Source organism: Papio anubis, chromosome 1 (assembly GCF_008728515.1).
Source record: "Papio anubis isolate 15944 chromosome 1, Panubis1.0, whole genome shotgun sequence".
Classification (NCBI taxonomy): Eukaryota; Metazoa; Chordata; class Mammalia; order Primates; family Cercopithecidae; genus Papio; species Papio anubis.
Window position 1 is genome coordinate 84,307,062 of NC_044976.1, and position 27,047 is coordinate 84,334,108.

General features: G+C 36.1%; 1 protein-coding gene across 7 annotated transcripts in view; it reads right to left on the bottom strand.

Annotated features, from left to right (window-relative positions):
• COL24A1 (collagen type XXIV alpha 1 chain) overlaps window positions 1-27,047 on the bottom strand; it is a 386,758-nt gene that overhangs the window by 217,453 nt on the left and 142,258 nt on the right. For all 7 annotated transcript variants that reach the window (XM_031650448.1, XM_031650446.1, XM_021943525.2 and 4 more), the window contains one exon: window positions 8,258-8,311. In XM_031650448.1, coding sequence (XP_031506308.1) covers window positions 8,258-8,311 — 54 coding nt within the window. The remainder of the gene's footprint in view (window positions 1-8,257; window positions 8,312-27,047) is intronic.

Here is a 27,047-nt window from a genome sequence, read left to right on the forward strand (position 1 = left end):
GGGATTAACAAAGAAAAGTAGTGAGAAGATCCAAATAAGGTCAATAGAAATGAAACGGGAGATATTACAACTGATACTACAGAAACACAAAAGATCATTCAACCTACTATGAACACCTTTATGCACACAAACTAGAGTATGTGGAGGAGATGTATAAATTTCTGGAAGTATACAACCCTTCTAGATTAAACCAGGAAGAAACAGAAACTCTGAACAGACCAATAACAAACAGAAAGATAGAAATGGTAATTTAAAAACTGCCAACAAAAAAAAGTACAGGACCAGAGAGATTCACAGCTGAATTCTATCAGACATTCAAAGAAGAATTGGTACCAATCCTATTGACACTATTCCAAAAGACAGAGAAAGAGGGGATCCTCCCTAAATCATTCTATGAAGCCAGTATCACCTTAATACCAAAACCAGGAAAGGACATAATAAAAAAGAAAAACTACAGAACAATATCTCTGATGAACATAGATGCAAAAATCCTCAACAAAATACTAGCTAACCAAATCTAACAGCTTATCAAAAATATAATACACAATGATCAAGTGGGTTTCATACCAGAAATGCAGGGATGGTTTAACACATGCAAGTCAATAAATGTGATACATCACATAAACAGAATTAAAAACAAAAATTATATGATCATTTCAATAGTTGTAGGAAAAGCATTTGACAAAATTCAGCATCCTTTTATGATTAAAACCCTCAGCAAGATTGGCATAGAAGAAACATATCTCAAGGTAATAAAAGCCATCTATGACAAACCCACAGCGAGCATTATGCTGAATGGGGAAAAGTTAAAAGCATTCCCACTGAGAACTGGAACAAGACAAGGATGCGGACTTTCACCACTGCTATTCAACATTGTACTGGTAGTCCTAGACAGAGCAATCAGACAAGAGAAAGAAATAAAGGGCATGTAAATCAGTCAAGAGGAAGTCAAACCATTGCTGTTTGCTGATGATATAATCATATACCTATAAAACCCTAAAGTCTCACTCAAAAGCTCCTAGCTCTGATAAATAGATTCAGTAAAGTTTCAGGATACAAAATCAATGTAGACAAATCAGTAGCACTGCTATACACCAACAACGACCAAGCTGAGAATAAAAATCCAGAACTCAACCCCTTTTACAATAGGTACAGAAAAAAAAAAACAAAAAAAAACAAAAAAAAACCCAACTTAGAAATATACCTAACCAAGGCCAGGCGCGGTGGCTCATCCCTGTAATCCCAGCACTTTGGAAGGCCAAGGTGGGTGGATCATGAGGCCAGGAGATGGAGATCATACTGGCTAACACGGTGAAACCCCATCTCTACTAAAAATACAAAAACAATTAGCCAGGCATGGTGGCGGGTGCCTGTAGTCCCAGCTACTCAGAAGGCTGAGGCAGGAGAATGGCCTGAACCCAGGAGGCGGAGCTTGCAGTGAGCCAAGATTGCACCACTGCACTCCAGCCTGGGTGACAGAGTGAAACTCCGTCTCACAAAAAAAAAAAAAAAAGAAAGAAAAAAAGAAAGAAACATACCTAACCAAGAAGGTAAAAGACCTCTACAAGAAAAACTACAAAACACTGCTGAAATAAATCATAGATGACACAAACAAATGGAAACATATCCCATGCTCATGAATGGGCAGAATAAATACTGTGAAAATGATCATACGGCCAAAAGCGATCTACAAATTCAATGCAATTCCCATCAAAATACCATCATCATTCTCCATAGAATTAGAAAACACAATACTAAATTCATTTGGAATCAAAAAAGACCCAGAATAGCCAAAGCAAGACTAAGCAAAAAGAACAAATCTGGAGCATCACATTACCTGAGTTCAAACTATACTACAAGGTTGTAGTTACCAAACCAGCATGGTACTGGTATAAAATTAGGCATGTAGACCAATGGGCTAGAAAAAAGAACCCAGAAATGAAGCCAAATATTTTCAGCTAACTAATCTTTAACAAAGCAAACAAAAACATAAAGTGGGGAAAAAAGGACACCCTATTCAACAAATGATGCTGGGATAACCGCAAGCCACATGTGAAAGAATAAAGCTGGATCCTCATTTCTCACCTCACACAAAAAATCACCTCAAGATGGATCAAAGACTTAAATCTAAGACCTGAAACCATAATATTCTAGAAGATAACACTGGAAAAAAATCTTCTAGACATTGGCTTACGCAAGGAAGTCATGACCAAAAACCCAAAAGCAAATGCAACAAAAAGAAAAATAAATAGATGGGACTTAATTAAACTAAAAAGCTTCTGCACAGTTAGAGAAAAAAATAGAGTGAAACATCAACCTATGTAATGGAAAGCAATATTTTCAAATCATGTATCTGATATGGGGTTAATATTCAAAATCTGTAAAACACTCCTATAACTCAATAGCAAAAACCAAAGTACTGGGCTAAAAATTGGAGAAAGGACTTTGGAGTATTCATCAAAAAAATTGAAAACAGGATCTCACAGGAGTGCAAATATCCTGTTTACATCAATGTAAACAGGATAAAAACTGCATATTTATATCTTGTTGATATAAACAGGATATTTGCACTGCTGTGCTCACTGCAGCTTTATTCACAATAGCCAAGAGGTGTCAACAACCGAAATGTTCATTGACAGATGAATGAGTAAAGAAAATGTGGTATATACAAACAATGGAATATTATTCAGCCATAAAAGGAAGGAAATCCTGTCATATGTTACAAGATGGATGAGCCTTAATGACATTACGTGAAATAAGTCAAATAAGCCAGTCATAAAAGAACAAATGCATAATTCTACCTATATGCACTATGTAAAGTAGCTAAACTCATAGAAGCAAAAAGTAGGATGCTAATTGCCAGTGGCTGTGGGGAGAAGGACAATGGGAAGCTGCTGTTCAATAAGTGTAGAATTTCAGTCTGTAAAATGAAAAATGTCTACAGATCTGTTGTACAACAGTGTGCACACATTTTAAGTGTTATAATACCATAAACAAATTAGTAAAACAAATTTACTAAGGGGGTGTAATTCATGTTATATGCTTGTTGTTATTTAAACCCTTTAATTTTCTATTTAAGATCTGTCACAATCTGCTTCCTACCCCCCCCCCCCTTTTTTTTTGTTAAAGTCAGGTAGGTTTACTTCTGCTCTCCATTCCAGTGTTCATTTTGCACCTCTTGCACAGAATCTCTCATTCCTCGGCTCTACTTGGCCTAATCCAACCAATCTGACTAAAATCCCAACTTCTCTATTTTCTCAGAAAAATGACCATACAGATTATCCTCTCCTCTGAACTTCTTCCTACTCATTTATCATATGTTGCCTAGTTATTGTGCTTTTTACCTTTTCACTTACGAAGGACTCATGTTTCCAGAGAATTACAAGTTCCTAACAAAAAGAAGACCATGTTTTAATTTTGTTTCTGAGTCACTGCTTAAACACAGTACCCTGCCCATTGTACAATCTCAATAAATATTTCGTAGCTGACTAAATTCTACCTGGAGAATAAATGTCTTATATAAGAAATCTGTGTATAAAATCTTGGTATAGCCTATATAGAATGTAAACCTTCAGGCCTGGGTCAAAGTAATCTTAGAAAACTGTGTAGAGTTACACACCTCCCTCTTACCAAGTTAGCTTACCTCTCTACAGATAAATACATGACATATTGTAATAATTCAGTGCAAGAACTATTTCCATATATTATGCAACATAATCCCACAAATAGTAAGCTTTCTATAAAAACGTATCAGGTCTGCTATGCAAGAGACAATAACAGCCTCTTTTAGTATCCCTAATTCCATAGCCAAAGTAAAAACACAAACCTTTATAGCAACAAATTATTCCTCTGCTTACTGGAGAACAGAGAATATTTATTTGCTACTCTTACCTTCTGCAGTAAGCAGCAAAGGATCTGGTTTTGCTAATGATATGGGATTCTTGAAAACAGATTCCCAAATTGTGTAGCTCTCAAAAAGGCTTACTGATGTATGTTCTGTAGCTTAATACAAATATACAGACACATATAAATCCACAATCAGTAGAACTATAATTAACACAAGTTTCCATTCCTACTTTGAGGTTTTTAGTGAACTGGCAGAAAATGAACAGAAAATAAAAGCCTTCTTTATTGCTGTGCCAAATTGCTCTGGAAAGAGCCCAAATTGTTTGCAAATAGGGTAACTATGTATTTCAAATACAGTGCACATGATTTTCTTGATGACCACATTGTAAAGCCTCAACAGAGCTTTAGCAATTTTTATCATTCCCATTTTCCAAACAAGACATGTATATAAAAATGAAAGAAGTTTCAAGATGCTTGCTTTTACGATACAGTACACCCAGCTAAAGAAACACATCATGTTAACAGGGTCAGTATGTTTGGTTGTTTTTTCCCTCTGTTTCTAGAAACAATTTCAAGGAAAATGAGAAGGACCAAGAAGATAGACAAAACCAGATCCTCCTCAATCTACAGAACAGAAAATTATATTATAATTTTCCTGTTCTTTTGATAAAATCATCCCAGGATATTCTTTTAAAATTCAGTGATGTGTATAACATCAATTAGTCTCATGATGTTGGTACTAATGACTCTATGAACTCATGTTTATTGAATAAACCTAGATATTGGTTGAATTTCCAGTGGGTAGTAATTACTACCATTGTTGTTCATTAAAATGTCTAGCCTTCAAGTCTTTTGCCCCAGTTTTGACATTCTAATTTTAAGACTAAAAGAAGTAGTGAGAAGAAAGTTCTAAAGATCACCGTTATAAAAGAAAATTAAATAGGTCATTTGGCTCTCTTCAGTTCTCTGACACTTAAACTTCAAGAGAAACAAAATTCCCAAACTGAAGAGAATTTTGAAAGTTCTCTGGTTCTTCACCTAGTATGATATGCACACTTAAAAACGTTAAGTTCTATTATTACTTCCACCTGAAGTGCGTATTTTCCAATTTCCCAGGAGAGACACTATTGTTCAATTATCTAGGCTCTCAGAGCACTTCACTAACTCTTTTATATGGAACTTCTTATATTTTTTCTTCTTATTATTTTTTATCTCTCCCACTAAATTGTAACCTCATCTGGAGGAGGGAAGAGAGTTTGGAAATCTTTATAATCCCACATTTATTACTTGATCTAACACAGAAGAAACTCAATAATGCTTGAATAAATAAGTTATTGAATGACAGGATAAATAAATGTATTTATATGACGTATAAAGTTCAAGTTCCTATTTATGTACCAGGTGAAGGGCTAAAGTTGGCAGGAAAAATCCTCAACTCCATTCTTATTCTCTACACTATTTGTCTCTCTCAGCTTCCTTCATGCTTCTATTTCTGCTTTTCAGCCTGGTTTACTATGAACTATTAATTATTTCTACCTCCAGATGTCAAATGGGTACCTCAAACTAAATATAACCAGAATCAAATTTCTTATCATCCCCATCCTCCAAAACTGTTCCTCTTTCTGGGTCGCCTATTTAAGTTCAATGACATCAGCAACCCAAGTCAAAGACTGCTTTATCTTTGACTTCTCTTTCTTCCATCACTTTATGTTAATCAGTTACCTAGTTGTTTTGTTTTTATTTCCAAAACAGCTTTTAACTAAAGTCATTCAATTAATCATCCATTCAACCACTATTCACTGAGTTATTTATATGTGCTATCCATATTATTCTAGTTATTATGATGTATATAAAATCAATTAATCTTTTCTCTCAAAAAGGTTACAGTCTAATAGACAGATAAGCACATCAGAAGTTATAATACATAAAGATAAGTGCTTGATAGATTTTTTTTTCAGGAATATAGGAAAAGAATATCTCAATTAGATTTGGGAGGAACAGAAAAAGCTTCCTGGACATGTTACATGTGATGTGTAGGTATTAGCTAGATGAAGAAGGGCACAGGAATATATATATCCAGACAAAAAGAATGGCATGTAAGAAGCTGTGAGATTTGAGTAAGCAGGGCATGGTTTGGAACTCTAAATAGTTTGGCTAAAGTGATGCTTTTGGAAGAGTGATGGTGGATATGACTGTATAACTATACAATTATAGAGAGAGGGTTTTATCATAAAGAACGTTGTATAAAGAGTAAAAAAAGTACGAGCCTTAACATGGGAGTTGTGGAGGTCACGAAGGATTTATGCAAAAGAGTGACATGATGAGATCGATACTTTAAAAGATTATTCCATCTGCAGCTTGAAGGTAGATAGGAAGAAATGCCACATTAGAGGCAGGAAGAACAACTACTGGAGGACTATTACACTATCCTGGCGAAAAATAAAGGGTGCCTAACTACAAGATTGGCAGTGAGAATGATTTTAAGGGTAAAGGGGAAATTTCTATCAAAGGAGAAATTGGGATAAAGGTGATAATAGATGGCATGAGGTCATTGAAGAGTCAGGAGAGGATGTGATGCAAAACATATGTGGAATTTGAAGAGGTGAGTGAATACTTCTATGGAGACAGAAAGGAAGGGGAAAAGATCCCTGCATATAGGTATAAGTTTGTAGGTGGCAGGTGGGGTTGCCTGATAAACTACAGGATGCTCAGTTAAATTTGAAATTCAGATCAACAACAAATAACTTCTATTATAAATATTTTCCAAATATAGCACCTCCATCTTTTCACAAGTTTCTTTTTCCTGAATGCCATCCATCCCACTTGTCTGCTTCACAAATTCCTACTCACTCATGTAGGCTCAAGTGCTATCTTCCCTGCAAAACATAATTTGACTTCCCTGACCCTGTGCTCTCACAGTATTGCTGATTATATATTATTCATTATGATTATTATTAAGGTTTTCCTGAATATCTTTCTCTAGATTTTAAGTTTCTTGAAAACAGGGAACAGGACTCTTTTTTTTTTTCTTGAAAATAGGAATCTTTGTAGCCTTATGGTCTAGCACAATGGCTGCAATGAGAGGCAGCCAATATCTGCTGAATGAATGTCCTGTTTCAAATCTTTATTATTTATTGCCTATTTTCCCTGTCTTCAGTTTCTCCCCTCTTGAAACCATCCTCCAAACTGGCATAAGAGGTATCTTTTAAAAATATAACCATCGAAGATACTTCACTACTCAAATATATTTGATTACTTCATGATGCCTGTCTGATAAAGTAGAAACTCTTCAGCATGGTACTGAATGCTCTATTTAAGTTAATATCAAAGCTAAGGGTATAAAAGCTCAGACTTTGGAATCATATCTGGGTTAGAATTCTGGCTATGTAGCTTAAAGTTATGTGACTGAGTGAATAGCTTAATCATCTGTAAAATAGGAATAACTACCTCATAATGCTGTTGCCAAAATTAAATGACATAATAACTATAAATGAGATAATGTCTATAAAGCATTTACTAGAGTACTGTGCTGCTCAACATTAAGAACACTAACAAATATGGCTATTATCAAGATCCTTTCCAGCTTCATCTCCTGTCATTTTGTCTCTCTCTGCTCCCATTGATACCTCCATAGCAGCTACATTTCACAACTTGCCAGTTCTCCCAACTTCAGGCTATTTCATCCTTACATGTGAATTCATAATGCTTTATTTGCTTACAATGCCCATTCCACATCAGCTTGCATGGCAAATTGTGGTATTTAAAATTTTGCTAAGGATATTTCCTACTACACACACAAAACAGTAAGTTTGTGTATATACCATAGTGTTAAACAAAATCTGTGCTGGGAAAAGGTCTAGAATGTTGCTTTAAAATGGTTAGATTAAAAGCATTGCTGAAATAATAAATTAGTATGTGAGTCTTCAAGATGAGTTTTAATAATGGTAACAAGCTAATAATTGTGGTTTCACCTGTAAGTTCAAAATGCTTAGGTTTCTTCAGGTATTTTGTGCTATGTAAAGGTTCATGGACACCATAGGCTTTCTTTTATTTTAATGAGTGGATATCTTATGTCCCTAAAGGGTTTTAGTGGTCAGGAAATTCTCATCCATTTATTTATTTTCAGCCATTTATATGCTATGGCTTTTTAGAGTTTTTTCCCCAATCTCTTCCAAAAAAACCCTTCTGGGTGATTTTGCAAATATTGTCACCCTTAATCTCAGTTCATACCAAATTAGAAAAATCATTTGCAACTATCTGAAACCTAAAGTTTATTAAATGTACCTGAGACAGCTTAAAAATATCCAGAAATGTTCTGATATTTCTAAAATATTTTCCCATTTATTGAGATCAGGATCTCTGGATAACCATAATTATTTAGTCTCTCTCTTCTTCTTCTTCTTAATTTTACCTTTGGTCCTTCAGGGCCGTTTTGTCCAGGAATCCCAATATCTCCTGGAAAACCCTAGAGAATATAAAAATGTAGAGAGTTTATTCCACAGAAAATTACTTTAAATCCATTTATCATACAAAATTCTCTTTGCTATTCCTCCATACCCAGTTAAAGCAGTTTATACTCCTCAAAAATTCAATATTGAAGATTAAGTTAGGCAGTTGTTTAACACTGGAATATAAAACTTACAAAGTATACTAAAATAGAATTTACTTCATCAGTTATTCACAAACAATCCTGAGGCCCTCTAGTTCAGTTAAAGAGAGTAGGAGTCTTAGTCCAAAGTTATCCACAATGTGGAAATAAGGCAAAAAGGTATATGACATATTCTTTCAACATCATATGGGATATAGGGCTACCAAAGATTAGGTGAACGTACTTTGTTGGACTCATTGTTTACTAACTACACATTAATGTATAGATTTTTGTTAGGTAGAGATGCAAACAACTTCTGTCTGCTAAAAAAAAAAAAAAAAAAAAAAAACCAAAAAAACCCAGCACCCAAAATTATGGCTTAATATACAGGATTAATCAGTTTTGTATCTAACTAAACTATCTTATTCTAACATCCCCATATTTAATTGTCTATAAATACTGAAGTCCTCAAAGGCTCTACGAACCATTATCTTACAGGTTCCATCATTAATTAATAAGTTGAATAAAATTTTTGACCTGTATTTACTTTAAATTTGCATGAGAATAATGATTTTACTTTTTTGGAAATTATATTAGCAGTCTAAAATACTTGGCTCAAGAAATGAAAAACAAAACAAAAAGAAATGGATTACAGTGTTAAATACAATCTGTGCTGGAAAAAGGCCTACAATGTTGCTTTAAAAGTATTAGATTAAAATTCTTGCTGAAATAGAGTGTGATTCGTCAAATTATGATTCAATAATTGTAATAAGCTAGTAATTGTGTTTTCATTTTATTGATTTTGTCATAGGTTACTTTCCACTGACATTAGTGAAGGAAAAAAGTAAAAGTATAAGAATCAGCATCTTTAAAAGTAAATAAAGCTGAAATTAAAATGTGAACATCCACAAGAAAAGGTAGTTCAGTGAAGGGATAAGTTGTAACGGGAATAAAAAGTATGAAGTAAGATGGAACAGCAAGGTTGTTTCTGGGATATTCATTCTGGAAAGAAAAACTAATAAGAAGACATAAGATATAATAAGAAGACTGGATACCAATGTATCCAGTCTGGATTAGGACATGAATGCCTCAACTCAGATTTAAAGCTTGGGTTCTGTGAGGAAAAATATAATTTGGGGACATTTCTGACAAAAGAAAAAGCAGTGGCAACAGAAAGATAATCACAAGATCAGATTTCTGAATGTTCTGGAATAGTTTAATACAGATATGTTTAATAGAAACTTGTTGATTGCTTTACTAATCAAAGAAAGTCAGGCTCACCTATGCTATTATTTGTATATAAGGCAATTTTTTAAAACCTAGATTCTTTTCCTGATAATTTTACACCCTTTCTCTAGAACACACCCTTTGTTAGTGTGTTTTTTTTTGGGGGGGGGGGGATTTCTTGTGGACTTGAATCAAGACACTTCTAGTTCCTGCTGTAACACTAGCTAGTCTAAAATTGAACTTATTACCTTCTCCATTATGTTCCTCCCTCATCCTCTGTTCACTATTTGAGTGAATGTCACCTTGAGGTAATCCACCAGTTTCTAAGCCAAAAATCATATGCTTTGAATATTTTCATATTTTTGATATAGTCTGAATACTTATTTTTCCCTCTCCACCACCACCATCACCACCACCACCTTCCAATCATTTACTAAGCCCCATGCATTACATCTCCTAATTTGCTGTCGGTCTGAACCACTTTTCTACAAACTTCCCTCCACAACCCTAGGGCAAGTCACTTTCTCTGTTTTCCTGTTACTTATTCATGTTCCTATCCCCTGTAAAATGCATCTTCACTCTGTAGTCAGACTGATCATTCTATGGAATCTGAGCATGCCTCTTTGTTACTGGCCTCAGAATAGAATCCAAATTCTTTAATACACAGTTCACGGGGTTGCTCGTGATTCGGTGGTCTCTATTTATCTCTCTTCTTTACCCTCTTCCACCCAGCACTTCAGTCACTGAACAATTTTCATATTCTCATAATATACACTCTCTTTCACTTCTGGGCTTTTGTATATACTGTTTCCCCCACCTTGAATAATGTTCCCTTAAGTTTCCTCACCTAGAACACTTATGTTTGAACTAGAAGACTGAATAATATTTTCATTACAAACTTTTATTTGACTTCCATACCTTGAATTAGGTTGCTTCTATGAACTCTCACACCATCCTGGGGCCTTACAAGGTCCCTTAATGTAGTGTTTTGGCCTGTTTTGTTTTCCTAATCAGATTGTAAACTCTTTGAGTGCAGTTTTATGTTATTCACTTCCATATTCTCTGCAACCAATACAACGCCTGATACACAGTAAGTGCTTAAAAAATGCTTTGTTGTTGTTGCTGCTCTTGAACGACTGATTTGTTTTTCTTTTCTTCTTTTTTTTTTTTTTTTGGAAAGAAAGTACATGTTTCATGGATAGTTTTAGCCCCTCAGTACTGGTTTTCAGTCAATTTAGAGCATTTATTCATAGCATCTGCATGGATAAATTAATAAACCCTGTCCATCCTCCAGATAAGCCTGGAACACGCTATCACAGCAGTCCCCAACCTTTTTGGCACCAGTTTCATGGAAGACAATTTTTCCATAACATTGGGGTGTGGAGGATAGTTTCAGGATGAAACTGTTCTGCTTCAGATCATCAGGCATTAAGACTCTCACAAGGAGGCAGACTAGATCCTTCACATGTGCAGTTCGTAACAGGGTTTGTGCTCCTATGAGACTCTAATGCTGCCACCGATCTGACAGGAGGTGAAGCTCAGGCAGTGATGCTTGCTCACCTGCCACTCACTTTCTGCTGTGCAGCCCAGTTCCTAACAGGACACAAACCAGTACAGGTCCATAGCCCAGGCGTTGGGAGTCCCTGCAATATCATGCCAGAAAGCAAGAAAGCTATCAAGGTATCAAAACTAGAGTCATATTAAAAACACTTAGTAGGTGATTGAAGAGGATCCCCTCAGCCAGATATGGGACTATATGAACTTCAACAAGGATAAGAACTACAATGGATTGAAAAACATCAAATATGTTTGAATTTATAAGTTCATAATGACACAACAAAAACTGTCCACGTTCAAAGGATGAAAGGAGGCTAACTCATTATCTTGAAACATGGTAAACAAAGGTGAAGAATCAAGCATTTATTCTGCCTTAGGGTACCACTAGTAATCAAATAGTAGATGAGGGGATGTATTCCAGCCAGTAAGTGAAAAAGAAATAAGAGGATTAAAAAAATCTCCATTTTGCAATGCCACAAATAATCTAATTGATCTAGGCGCTGAGCATCAACTATTACTAACATCATACACACATAAAGAGATCATCAGACATTATGTGCTTCCTGAAAAAAGAACAGAATACCACTGATTGTCTTGCCAAAAACAAACCTGAATATGACAAGGTCTCTATATGTGACTACCAATTTGCAGGAAACACACAGGACCAAGAAACAAGCAGAACTACACCATGAGACTACAAAAGCAAAATCCAGACCATGGGAAACTCTACAGATCAAATGATTGGGGAGCTTCGACAACTAAATTTTAAGGGGGAAAACAGGGAATAGAGAGAGAACTTGTAGAGTGAAAGACATAGCAAATAAAACAAATAAGCCTAGACTATAGTTTTTAAAGATGCATACTTTTGTGATAAACTATGTTTTAAAAAGGAGGACTGCTTACTTTTGGGAGGAGAGCTGGGCTTGTGGTTTCATGGGGCACATAATGGCTTCGGTAGTTATGGCAGTTTTACTCTTGACCTGTGTGGTAGTTACAAGAGTCTGTCTTATAATTGTTTGGGATTTACATTTGTTTTGTATAGTTTTGTGTGTCTATGTTTTACTTTACAATAAAATGGTAAGAAAAAAATTGTTGGGGTGACTTCTGGGTAAACATGCAACGCTGAATACATGTGTGAATCTCCGCCCCTTAAGATTTCATTAAAGTATCAGTGGAGAAATATTAAAAAGACAAAGTGGTAAGGTCAAGGATAATAGAAGAAAAAGATGTCAACACAGCTGATCTCATAGTATAGTCATACAAGCTGAATATTTAAAAATTAAAACCTTATTGAAAAGCTAACAAATATATAAGCACAAATTATTAAAAGGAGGAGAAAGATTTTTATTTCCTTCCCACATAGGAGAGTTCAGAACCTTGGCCAAATAAACTTTTCATTATTTTAAAAATTCATACCTAGGTTACTACCAAGTAGAGATCTTGCCTTTTAAATAATACATTTCAATGTTAAAACCAGAGTTAACTATCAACTGAACTTTAATGATAACATATATATAAAGGAAACCTTTTTTTTAAACACATGAATTTAGTGCTCAAAATGTAATCAAATGACATGGACATCTTTGCCAAGTAGCAAAATTTCAGAAAGCTTACAGATTGAAAGATAAAAAGTACATCATCAGAGTCCATACTTTTCATTTTTAGAAGCTACATTAGCATGAAACGATACAGGAAGAAAAGTAAAAACAAAAATCTGATAAAGATGCTCTAATTCATTTTTATAAAATTAAAATAATTTAGAAAACATTAATCAGTCCAAACATTTTCTCTCACAATGTGTTTTACTACCTCAGTTAAGTCATCCCATCACAATTTAAAATATAATACCTTAGTGAAGGAAAGGAACAGCAGTCTGGCTTCTGGTGCCTCTTAATAGAACTAGTCTGACCACCAATTTTTACCAAGAAGCAGAAAAAAGAAGTAGTTTTAAAAATAATAAGTGAAAATATGTCTTCTGTTTTCAGACCCTTCACATCTGTTTGCTATACTGAGAAGAGTGACTCAGCATTCTCTCCAGTAAAAACAAAGTTTTATTATTCTATAATCACTAGAGGCTGGAGACTAATTCACATGCATTTTTTTTAAAGCAAAACCTGGGAACTGAAGCACTAGCAGATTCCATTAGTTTCCTGGGAAATCATAAAAGTAAAATATTATCATTCTTATTTGGCAGTAGCCAGAAGCTTGGAAGCTAGAGTGTCCTAATAGAATATATTATATTATGTGCACATACATTGAGCACTTTAATAGTTTTCCAATAGAAGTGTTAAAGTCTCTGTTTTCTATTGAAATATATAGTCCCTCAAGTTAAAAAATGGTAAGTGGATAAACTTATACGCTTATACACAAACTAATTACAGTATATTCATAAAATGAACAGCCCGGATGTGGCAATCTAGATGAATCTCAAATGTCTTATGCTAAGTGAAAGAAGCCAGATAAAAAAAAGAGTACACACTATATGAGTCAGTTTATATAAAGACTTTAGAAAATTCCAATTAATTTAGAGCGACAAAAAGCAGATCAGAAGTGGCATGGGAAGCGAGAAGACAAGAGGGACAAAAATAAGGTATTATATAAAAAGTGAACAAATAAATTACTGGGTTTGACAGATATGTTCATTATCTTGATCTTGGTGATGGTTTCACAGGTTATACATATGTCAAAAATTATCAAATTGTAAAATTTAAATATAGGCGGTTTATTATATGTCAATTATACCTCAAAAAGCCTGTAAAAAGAAATGTATTTAGTACTGGGTATTTTAGATAATCATATGCTTTGTGGTAGGCAACATTTTTTTAAGGGTTTAAAGATCTTTAGAGAGAATATATAATTTATTAGTTGAACTAGTTTTCAGATAAAATCAGTGTTGCTCAGATTTTGGCTTGGTTTATAGGTAATAACATGTTAAATTATAATAATAGCTTTAAAACAAATTATATATTTTGGAAAATTGAAACTTTTCTGATATTTTGCAAGGTAGCTTTAAGATATCCTGTTATTATAGATAAGAGTGACACTTGGACCATTTAACTCTCATGGAAAATTTCAATTATTGATTTAATATCCACTGTGCTTTAAACATACAAGAACACAGCACAGTTTGGCTTAAATGTATCTTCTGAGTAGTTCATAAGTCTGAACAAAGTAGAGATGAATATAGCCCTTGGAAAAACAATCATTAAAAAAGGTTAAAAGATAAAATTAATAAAGGCAACATGTAAATTACGAATTCTCGAGGGCAAAGTTATGCAAAGCCTTGGCTAGTGTTGTGAATGTACAGTACATTCAATAAACATTTGATGGTCTGAATTGATGACCAAATTAAAAACAAATTCTATTTGAATAATAACTTCTTCAGTTAGGCAAAGTTATCCTGAAAAAAGAACCAGTCTAGCTTCTAAAGACAGGACTGAAATTTTACATATTGAAACAAGTAAGAATGTATCCAGAGGGAGAGAGGTTTTGTCAGAGGATAATTTGGTCTACAACCAGGATCTGGTTTACAGTCACAAGATTTTATTTTCTAACATTTATGGAAGCACACGTCATGTCAGTAATATGAGGAGTCCAGGTAGGAAAGTAATAATAAAAAAGAAAAACATTAAAATAGCCTTTACTGAGTGAGAATAACCTATCCAAAAGTTAATGCCAAAAAAAATTTCAAAAGGCAAATGTAATACATTCACTTTCCCAGTAATCTATAGAAACTAAACTTTAGCACTGGGAGGCATGCAAACTGCAAATGAAGGAACTATTCTGTCTTCTGAGGAAACCACAAGCAGAAAATACAGTTTCTTGAAAATGCAAAATAATCCATCTAGGTATCTGTCTCTCCTTCATTTTCTTTTGCTGTTTTAGATCTAAAAGCCATGAAAACCAGGTATTTTCCATCATGATACTGCTGAGAAATTTAGTGATTATTGCTATTCACATATTTTCCCTTCTGTAATTCTATGTATTTGAGCAGAAAATATAGCACAGATCAATTCCATATGTGCAGCATCCTGAAAACTCAACAGAGAAAATCCACAAAACTACAATGACAGTAAAATTCCTTATGATAAAATGTACATTCTGTGTTCCAAATAAGACTTTTGTTTAGATAGTATTTATAGTATTTTCTTTAAAGCGATTGAGTCTTGCTCTGTCAATCAAGCTGGAGTACAGTGGCATGATCACAGGTGTGCGCCACCATGTTCAGCTAATTAAAAATTTTTTTTTCTTTTTTTTTAGAGATGTGGTCTCATTTTGTTGCCCAGGCTGGTCTTGAACTCCTGGCCTCAAGTGATACTCTTGCTTCAGACTCCCAAGTAGCTAAGATTAGAGATACAAGCGATCTGTGCCCAGATGTTCACAGTATTTTTACTATCACTTTTAAAGGAAACTACAAAGTCAACTGGAAAGTGTGCTTTTAGTCTAAAGTCCACATAAAATTATAGTTAAGTTATAATTCAAAAATCAACTATTCCGGCCATTATTTGATATTTAGGTTTGGATAATCTATAGTGACAAAAAGCAGATCCCCCCATGGTAGCCTGAGGAGGAAGGCGGAAGGAGAGGCAGAAAAGGATTACAAATGTAAACAAGAAAATTGGGGGGTTTGATGGGTGTGTTCACTATCCTGATTTTGTTAATTGATATGGTTTGGGTCTGTGTCCCTGCCCAAATCTCATGTCACATTGTAATCCCCAGTGTTGGAGGTGCGGCCTGGTGGGAGGTGACTGAATCATGGGGTCGGATTTCACCCTCAGTGTTGCTCTCATGATACTGAGTGCTTGCAAGATTTGGTTGTTTAAAAGTGTGTGGCACCTCTCCCTCTCTCTCTTCCTCCTGCTCTGGCCATGTAAGATGTGTCTGCTTCCCCTTCACCTTCCACCATGATTAAGTCTCCTGGGGCCTCCCCAGCCATGTTTCCTGTAGCCTGTAGAACCGTGAGTCAATTAAACCTCTTTTCTTTATAAATTACTCAGTCTCAGGTACTTCTTTATAGCAGTGCAAGAACGGATGAATACAGTGATGGTTTTACAATTTATACATATGTCAAAAGTTATCACATTTTACCACATATAACTGTTACATGTTAACTGTACCTCTATAAAGCTGTAACAAAAAAAAGGTAATTGGTATTACGTGTTTTAGATGTTCCTTTTTGGTAGGCAACAGTTAGTAATAATTTGAAGATCTTTAGAGAGAAAATAGAAATTATTCATTGAACTTGTCCCCAGATAAAAATCAGTGGAGCTCAGATTTTGAATTGTTTGAAAGTAACAGCATAACCATTATTTAATGCATATTTTTGGCTAAGTATAATTTTAGGTACTCAATATCTATATATCTGTCTCAGAATTCTTATAAATATCTTAAGTAAAGAATATCAATTCGGCTAGGCATGGTGGCTCACGCCTGTAATCCTAGCACTTTGGGAGGCCAAGGTGGGTGGATTACCTGAGGTCAGGAGTTTGAGACCAGCCTGACCAACATGGCGAAACCCTGTCTCTGCTAAAAATACAAAAAAATTAGCCGGGCATGGTGGTGGGTTCCTGTAGTCCCAGCAACTCGGGAGGCTGAGGCAGGAGAACTGCTAGAACCCTGGGGGCAGAGGTTGCAGTGAACTGAGATGGTGCCACTGCACTCCAGCCTGGACGACAGAGGGAGACTCCATCTCAAAAAAAAAAAAAAGAGTTTAAATTAACTTAGTCAAGAGATAGTTACTATGTATCAGGCACTGTTCTTGGCATTGATCATATACTAGAAAACAAACAAAAAAATTCCTTGGCTTCATAGAAAGTATATTCTAGAGACTCTTTATCTCAAAGATCTTCTCCCTTTCACTGTGTGTATGTTTGCAGCATGGAGTGGGAAGTTAGGTGATTAAAAAAGATTTACACTGTTATGAGGAACTGGCATGTCTCAATTACCTACTTTTGTTCTAGATACACAGCTACGGGTCCAGGGCCACTCTATGTTGTTTCACATTCTCTTTTTCTTCAAACGGGATATCTTGTTTTCTTTCTTTCTTTACTATCTATACTGGTTAGTAGAAATGTAGACATATTTAGGCCTCATTGAAAAGAATGCACCTTACTCTGAGAACTTGGCCTTAGAGATGAAGCAATAATTGGCCAGTACCTTGGGGTACCTTCTTTTGGAGAAACGACAGTGCGTTTTCAGCTGTGTAGGTGCCTGCGCTGTTAGGCAAAGGCATGTTTAAAACTGTATAAGTGGCAAGAGGGTATAAGTAGATATTGGGCACTAAAGATGTGAAATGTAGAGGACATTTCTTCAATCTGCTAAAAATCTCTTTGGGGAAATATTATTCCCCATTTCTCAGTCCACATACTCTGTTCTCCATCCCAGTTTCCAGGGGTGGGAAAATGACCTAAATCTTGCAAATTACAGTATTCCTATTCCATTGCTATTGCAATTGATTGAAAGATGATCATGTGGGCCTGGCGTGGTGGCTCACACCTTTAATCCCAGCACTTTGGGAGGCCAAGGCAGGTAGAACACAAGGTCAGGAGTTCGAGACCATCCTGGCCAACATGGTGAAACCCCGTCTCTACTAAAAATACAAAAATTAGCTGGGTGTTGTGGCATGCGCCAGTAGTCCCAACTATTCGGAGGCTGAGGCAGGAGAATCGCTTGAATCTGGGAGGCAGAGGTTGCAGTGAGCTGAGATTGTGACACTGCACTCCAGCCTCGTGACAGGAAAAAAAAAAAAAAAAAAGATGATTATGTGGTCAAAGCCTGATTGGCTGGAGTCTCCTAACAATTTTTGCTAGAGATACAAGGAAAAAAAGAGTGCTTTCTTTTTGCTTAGATTACTAACTCTGAGGGCAACAGAAGCCTAGAATTGCCAATGACCACTTTTTCTACAACATGTTCCTGTGAATGTAGCCAACAGAGAAATGCCAGGATAAGATTTACAGAGTGTCTTGGTTATATTCATCAAGTTCCTGTACCTAGCCAAATCTCTAGACACATATACTCCTGGACTTCCTGATTATATTATGCAATTCTGATTTTTTTTTTTTTAACTTAAAACTGTTCAAACTGAGTTTCTTTCACTTTCAATGGAAAAAGGCCTCACTGAAACATTGGACTATTTGCAGTTCTTTACATACATCTAGCTTCTTCACACATCTGTGCTTTTACAAATGCTGTTTCCTCTGGATGGAATGCCTTTGCCCTCTGTTTCTACTTGATAAATCCATACTATTTCTTCAAGTCACTGCTCAAACACCCATGTACTCCATGCCACTGGTTCTTGTATCACGTAACTTGTTACCAACTCAAATGTAACATGATCTATGAAAACTTTCACGATGCACCTTAGTCAGAATCAGCAGCAGATTATTTTATATCTGTACAGAACTCTGTTAATATGGCTAGTTAGCACTATTCATACCATACTGTAATTAAGGGCATGTTTCTCTATTCCAATGAAATGTAAGCTCATGAAGGAAAAGGAATGTATCTGACCCATTTTTGTACCTGCAATATTTAACTTCACATGTCACTGGAAGATAATTCTTCTTGGTCCCTTCCATTTCCACACATTCTGCAAATGAGGTATTGACTTCGCGTTATTCCAGTCACTCTCTTCAGAGATTTTTGCATTGCTTCCTGAAGCAAAGGGCAGGAAGGAATGCTTACTGTCCAAGATAACAGAGATAATATCTCTCTGGAATACATTATCTTTTCTGACTGCCCATTATAAAAGATTTAGTCTCCTTAAACTTCAGATTCCTCTTATGTAATGCAACCTACCACATATGCAAGCATCATCTAGCCCTCTTCTTGTCACCCTATGGGAAGTGGGGCTCAATGAATCAGTGCAAAAATGTTGATACTCTGAAAAGTGCTTTTGCCAAGAGTAATAAACTATCTTTTGTCATTGTTCTAGGAGCTTGTGTCTTTTACCAGAATCACTGAAACTGTCAGACTAACTTGTTGGCTTGCAAACAGAATAAAATATCAGATTCTGACAGTTTTGGTGATGAAGATGGGATACTGATAGAGACATAGCTTTCTGGAGGAGGAAGTATTAGGGCCTCACAGATGATTAACAGGATTTGAGAGAAGTCGATGGGAAATTGCAATGAATATGTCAACCAAATACATGGTCAACAAGCAATAAATGGTCCTCCACTTTATTGCCTGTTTAGAGGAGGTACTGGGAGAGACAGCTTCAGGCCAAGTACAGGGAAGTAAGTTCAAAGACAGTTGCCCTAGTTGTCCCTAACTCTTTTCTGGGCAGAAAGACTTCCTCATCAATCTGGTGAGCAGTTTCAGGTTTGCAACATTGTAACAACTAGTACTAAGTTTCCAGCTGGGGGCAGTGGCTCATATCTGTAGTCCCAGCACTTTGGAAGGCTGAGGTGGGTGGACCGGCAGATAGCTTGACCAGCCTGGGTAACACAATGAAAACCCATCTCTACAAAAATAAAAAATAAAAAACTTAGCTGGGTGTGGTAGTGCATACCTGTGGTTCTAGCTATCTGAGAGGTTGAGGTGGGAGGACTGCTTGAGGCTGGGAGGTTGCAGCTGCAGTGGCCGTGATCACGCCACTACACTCTAGCCTGGGTAGGCAACAGAACAAGACCTTGTCTCAATAAAATAAAATAAAGTAAAATAAAAAAAAATAGAAAAGAAAAGAAAAGAAAAACAAAGGTTCATCCTGAGTAGGCAGAAGATTCTATCTCCTTATAGATAATAGTTACAGAGACTCCCATCTACAGTGAGTATAAAAGGATGAAAATTTGTGACCAGTATGAGCAAAAACCAGGCAATGCAATAGAACTTTGGCTGGTTCACCTGGGAGATGAGAGAGGGGTCTCATATTTTTTCACAACATAAGAATTGCAACATTAGCCCAGATTACCTAACCACTGAATATGCTGCCTCTGACACAGCTTGAAATAAAAGGTCTTAACAATTTGATGCCAACCTACTTTTACAATCTTATTTGTCACTCTGTGCCAACACACAAAAAAACTGTATCAGCCAGCCAGTGTCACCCACTCCCGTAAATCCACTATGCATATACCCTAGGTCTCTTGGCTCTGCTTATGTGGTTCACTGCTTGGAATGCCCTGCCCTGTTCCTGCGATTTATTAATAAACAATCTAATTCAAGGTCTGTCGTTTCTATAAACCCTTCCATCTTTTCTATGAATCCTTCTCTATCCTTTCATTTTTTGTTAATCTATCTCTACTAACACTGATGCCTTCACCATTACCTAACAGTTTACATATAGATTTTGTTCTTTCCAACTAGACTAAATCTTCCTAAATTATCAATAACATTTTATTTTTAATATATCTTACAGTGATTACTAGGCACATATTCGCACATAGTAGAAACCTAATACTTTTTTAATTGACTGACTTAATCACATGTACTCTTTCAGCATGACTTAAGCGACAATTAAAAACATGAAATTTATCATCCAAATCGAAGTCATAAAAGATATCAAAGAAGTAAATCATTTAGGTGAAGGGAATCCATTACATTCTAATCAATTAATATAGCTGGCCACAGTCTAGGTTATTCCAGTTAAGTCCACTGAAGTACTAAAAATGAAGTTTAAAAGCATGCTTTTACTTGATATAGCCAGATTTTTGAAACTCACTTCAGTCTTTGTCTCTAATGAAGACCACCCTGATGGAAAAAGAGGACCCACTGCTTGGCCACTTCTGGCACTGCTGTGATTAGTGGTCTTGATTCATTTTTGTCATAAACAACTGGCCCCATATACCAAGTACATCATCCAAAATTCAAATATTTGGCAATCTCTGTAGCCCAGAGGGCTTAACAGCTGAATCAACAAACATTCTAATCATCCTGCTACCATATAAGAAGGTGCTCTGCTGCCAGAACTGACAGGACACTTGGGGTTAGTGCTCAAAACTGATACTACTATGATTAAAGAAATAGAAAGGATTCCTGTAGAGCATTTTCCATATGTTTTTATTAAAAGCAGAAAAATAAAGTATGGAAAAAATAAATCTTATGTATTAAGGCAAGTGATGTTTTATCTTGGAACACCTCTAATATTTACAATTCTGTGAAAAGCTAAATGCACAGATCTTTTCACTTCATTGTTACAGCATATGCAAGTATCATCACTGTCACATTGCCTAGAATAAGTAAAACATTAAGAAGAGAAAAAAAGCTCTGAAGTGGTTTGAAATCACATTTGCTCAGCTGGTCTTTAATGATGAACAGTTCTCTTCAATGCCAATGGCAAATAGCATTTACAACAAAAACTTCAGAGTACTTTGCTTTCACCAACTGTTTTGAAGATTTGAGTTTCTGAACCAAAAGTCACTAACAAGAAATGGTGGTCAGTCCTGTCCTGCCTTTTTAGTTGAGTAGATGACCATTTGCATGGTATGATTAAGTTGAGAAGTATAAAAGTTTCTAGTCATCCATAAGTTTTTCCCTGCTCACTAAATGACACCCTAAATTCTTTGATTAATGACATTTTGCATTAGTTTCAGGTTTCTGTTCATTGCTAAAATGCAAATATTCTTAAAATAGGAATACATTGCTGTTAGCTCATAATCATTTACTGCTGGGAGTGAAATATATTCATCAGGTCTTTCCATGAAAACAGGCTTTGATGGGAAGGGCAAATTTTAAGGGAAAAAAAGAGCACACCGATTGTTTGAGATGGAAAAGAACTCATGCCCAAGGGGGTAAACACACACACACACACAGAGACACACACACACATAAAGGAGAGACTAAGAGCCTCAGGAAAAAATAAAATTCTTCAACTATTTTACAACTTTCTCTGAGGACTGCACTGATTCTAGACTTTCAAGGGATGACCTGATTTTTAATTTTTAATTTTATCAAACCTAACCAAACCTGATGCCTGGGAAAAAGGACAGACAGAGACAGTAGAGGCTTTGACATGGTATAAGAATTGAATATTGACTTCTTGACTATAAGCTCCCGAAGTCAGGATCTAATCTTATTCACCTCAGCACTTTTTTTCTTAGTGATTGACATATATAATAGACATCCAAGAAAGATCCGTTGAAAATGAATAGTAAGAATTGGATTGTCTAAAGAAGAGCATAAAAGGCAGAGATATTCCCATAGGTAGATCTTTGGGTTCTCATGATCAGCCAATCACATCTCTATGACTGTCAGTCACATTGTGTGTGGGGGGATGTCATAGATTAGTGCCACCATTAAAAACCTAAAAGACGTAGCAGTGGTGGTCCCTATCACAGCATTGCTGAATTCACCAGGCGGGCTCCTGCAGAGATCAGATAGATTCTGAAGGGTGACTGGAGACTACCACAGCCCCAGTTACAGCTGTTTTGTCAGATGTAGTATCATTGCTAGAGAAGATTACTAAGTCTTCCCATAAATGGTATATAGTCACCAATTAAGCAAATGTACTTTTTCCCTTTAAAATTAAAAAAGATAATAAAAAACTAGTTTGCATTCATGTAGGATGGACAATAGCCACTTACAGTTTTCCTGTGTTCTCTTGCCTCTGTCATATGATGATACAGGTTCAGTCTGAAGAGATCTGAACCTTCAGTGAATGCCACAGAACATCACCCCAATCCACTACATACATGATGTCATGCTGATTGAACAAGAATAGCAAGAGATGGCTAGTACAATAGAGAATTTGGCAAGACACATGCACTCAAGATGGTAGGATATACACCCTTCAAAGATTCATAAGCTGGCCAATTCTCTGAAGATTTAGGATCCCAGTGGTTAGGGATATACTTCAATAGCCCCTTTAAGGCAAGAGCAAGTTGAGAGTCTTACATACTCTACCACAAAAAAAAAAAAAAAAAAAAAAAAAAGGAAAGGCACACCTTTTGGGGTCCAGAGAGCAAACTATTCTATACCTAGGAATACTACTCTAGCCTATATACCTGGTGACATTGAAGGCTGCTAGCTTTGAGCGGCACCCAAAACAGGAAAGGGCAACATCATAAATCTAGGACATGGTACAATCAGTCCTGCCACTTGTACATTTAATCAAGAAGACCCTCTAGTATTGGAGGTATTACAGTGGGAGAAGATGCAGTATGAAGCCTATGGCAGTTTGCAGCGAGAGAAATAAATGCTGCCTCTGGAATTCTGGAATAAGGCCATTTCATCTGAAGCAGAAAATAATATGCTTTTTGAGAAACAGTTTTTGGTGTTACTGGAACCTGGTAAAGGAAGGACACTTGACTATGGGACATCAAGTAACTACACACTTAGAACTTGCCATTATATCCTGGGTTCTGTTAGGCTGCCAAGACATAAATTCAGATGGGCACTAGCAGCAATCCACTATACAGGAGAAATGTTATATACAGGATTGAACCCAAGTGGGACCAGGGGGAACAAGTAAGCTGCATTAATAGGTAGCCCAAACCCCAATGTCACCTTCACACTCACTGCAGTTCCCTTCTCCTGGCTTATAACCAAAGGAATATGTGTTAGGGTGAGAAAATAGCTCCCATATGACTAGCTGGAGGAGCTTGGTTTATGGTTGGGTCAGCTGGGCAAGCAGTTCTAGTTGAAAATGGATAGCAACAGCAAAAAAGGTACACTTATGAGTACCTGAATAACAACAGAGAAGAAAACGTCATCCTAATGAGTAGATCTGTGAGCAGTGTACCAGCTCATCATCTTTTGTGTGTCAAGAGAAGTGACCTGAAGTGAGGATATATAGATTCTTGGGCAGTAATCAATGGCATGGCTATCTGGTCAGGGGCCTGGGAGGAGAAAAAATAGAGGAAGAGAGAGATCTGAGATACAGTCACATGAACAGACACATGGGATTAGGGAAAGAGTATGAGGAGTTCTGTCTCACACATTAATGCCCACCAGGAAGCATATACCATGAAGGAGTTTATAAAAAACCAAGTAGACAAAATGACTTGGCCAGTTGACATTAGGCAGCCTTCATCTTTGGTCACTCCCAGACTGGCATGAGTGTCACACGAATGGAGAAGACATGGTAGCAGAGACAGAAGTTATGTATGAGCCCAACAGCATGTACTATCACTTACCAAGGATGTTCCAGCTTCTGCTGACTCTGAAAGTCCCATTTGTCAGCAAAAAAGACCAACAACGTCCTCATTATGGCACCATTCCTCAAAGAAGACAACTAGCTACTCTGTGGCAAATTTCTTACCTTGGGCCCCTTCCAACCTGGAAGTATCAACAGTTCATCCTCACAGAGATAGATATCTATTTTGGGTAAGAGTTTGCCTTTCTTGTTTCTAAAGTTCTACTAGCACCACTATCTAGAGACTTACAGAATGCCTGATCCACAAACAGGAAACCTCACAGAACACAGCATCCAAAAATGGAGACCCTCTTTACATTGAAGGAGGTGCAAGGAGTAGGCCCATGATATAATCCGTTAGTTTTTATCCTGCCCAATCTAGAGGCATCCAGCCTCATGTAACATTGGAACTTCCTTCTAAAGTTATAACTTATATGCCAGTTAAAAGAAAATAACGTGAAAAAATGGTGTACTACCCTTTAGGACACAGTGGATTTTTTAAATCACTGACCCCTATATGGAGTTTTGTCCTGAATAGGATGAACATTTGGGTCTAAAGACCGAGGGGTGGAAGCAGGTATGGTCCTATTTACTATCATTCCCAATGACACACCATATTCTGTGCTTCCTTCACCACACGCTGAACTCTACAGGGTTGAAGATCTTGTTACCCAAAGTGGGAGTTCTCTCTTGACAGGAGATACAACAAAGGTCTTACTAAACTAAAAATTATGGCTGCTACCAGAGCACTTTGGACTTTTTGTGATCAGGTCTGAACAAATAAAAAGAGAAGTCACCACACTGGCATAACTAATTGACCCTGATAAACAAAAGGAAGCAAGACTGCTTTTATACAATAAAGGCAGGAAGGAATACATGTGAAACTCAGGTGATACACTGGGCACCTTCTTGTATTCCTGTCAAACATACATGCTCTTCAGCAATGAAGGTTTAGGTTATACTACCAGATAAGCTACCAAGATCTGCTGAGGTGATAGCTGAGGGTGAGGGGAATGTAAATGCATAGTGAAAGAGTGAGAAAAGTACCAGCTGTGGCTCTGAGAGCAACTGGATTGACAGAGGCCACAGTCCATCCTACTAACACAGACAGATAGTGTAAAACAAAAATAAGTGAAGATACAGCAAATCTAAACAACATAATCAATAAGGAAGGGCAAATCACTACATATCAAACTTTGCACCTGATAATAATATACTATCTTGTCAAGAAGACATTGAACATTCACAAGTGAACATGTACTAGGCGAAAAAGAAAAAAGTAAGTTCTATAAAGTAAAAAAAGTCTCTGATCACCATGCAATGAAACCAGAAAGTATTAACAAAATCAAAACTGAAAAAGCTCCCCCACTTGAAAATTTAAAAATTGCCTATTTAAATAATTATTGGGTGAGAAGGCATATACAAATTGAAATTACAAAATATCAAAAAGTAATTGTAATAAAACATACTCCATATGGAAGTCTATTGAATACATTTAAAGTAATGATGAGAGAAAAAAATAACAGACCTTAATAATTTTATGAATAAAAATAAAAGAATAAAAAGAAATTAGAAAAGGAACAAAGCAAGAATATCCCCTTATGACTCCTTGTCAGCATTATACTGGAAGTCCTAGATAATGCAATATGACCAGAAAAAGAAATAAAAACAATACAGATGGAGAAGGAAAATATAAAGCTGCCTTTGTCACAGATGGCATGATTGGCTATGTAGAAAATCAGAAAAAAATGAACAAAATCCTCCTGGAATGAATAAGCAATTGTAGCAAGGTTGTAGGATACAAGGTTAATAAACAAAAGTTAATTGGCTTCTTATATACCAACAACAAACAAATGAAATTTGAAATTAAAAACACAATACAGCACCAAAAAATGAAACATTTAGGTCTGAACCTAAGAAAATAAGTATAAAACTTATATGGGGAAAATTATAAAATTATGATAAAAGAAATAAAAAAGAATTAAGTAAATTCTTCCCAACGTGATCTATAGATTCAATCCAATACCAAACAAAATCCCGTAAGTTATTTGTGGATACTGACAAACAGATTCTAAACTTTATACGGAGAGGCAAAAGACCCAAAATAGCCAACCCAACTTGAAAGAGAAGGACAGAGTTGGAGGACTGATACTACTAGACCTCAAGACTTACTATAAAGCTACAATATTCAAGACAGTGTGGTAGTGAAGAAACAATAGATAAGTAGATGAGTGGAACAGAATAGAGAACTCAGAAATAGACCCACATAAATACAGTCAACCGATCTTTGACAAAGGAGCAAAGGCAATACAATGGAGCAAAGATAGTCTTTTCAACAAATGGTGCTGAAATAACTGGACATCTACATGCAAAACAGAAATGAACTTAGACACAGACCTTACACCTGTCACAAAAATTAACTCAAAATAGATCACAGACCTAACGTAAAATGCAATATTATAAAATCCTAGCAGATAATACAGGAGAAAATCTGGATGACCTTGGGTATGGCAATTACTTTTTAGAAACAACACCAAAGACACAATCCATACTGAACTTCATTAAAATTTAAAACTTCTGCCCTGCAGAAAACAATGTTAAGAGAATAAGAAGACAAACCACAGACTGGAAGAAAATATTTGCAAAAGGCACATCTGATAAAGAACTGTTACCCCAAATATACAAAGAACTCTTAAAACTCAACATTTAAAAAAAATTTTTAAAAAGGCCAAAGACCTTAACAAACACCTCACCAAG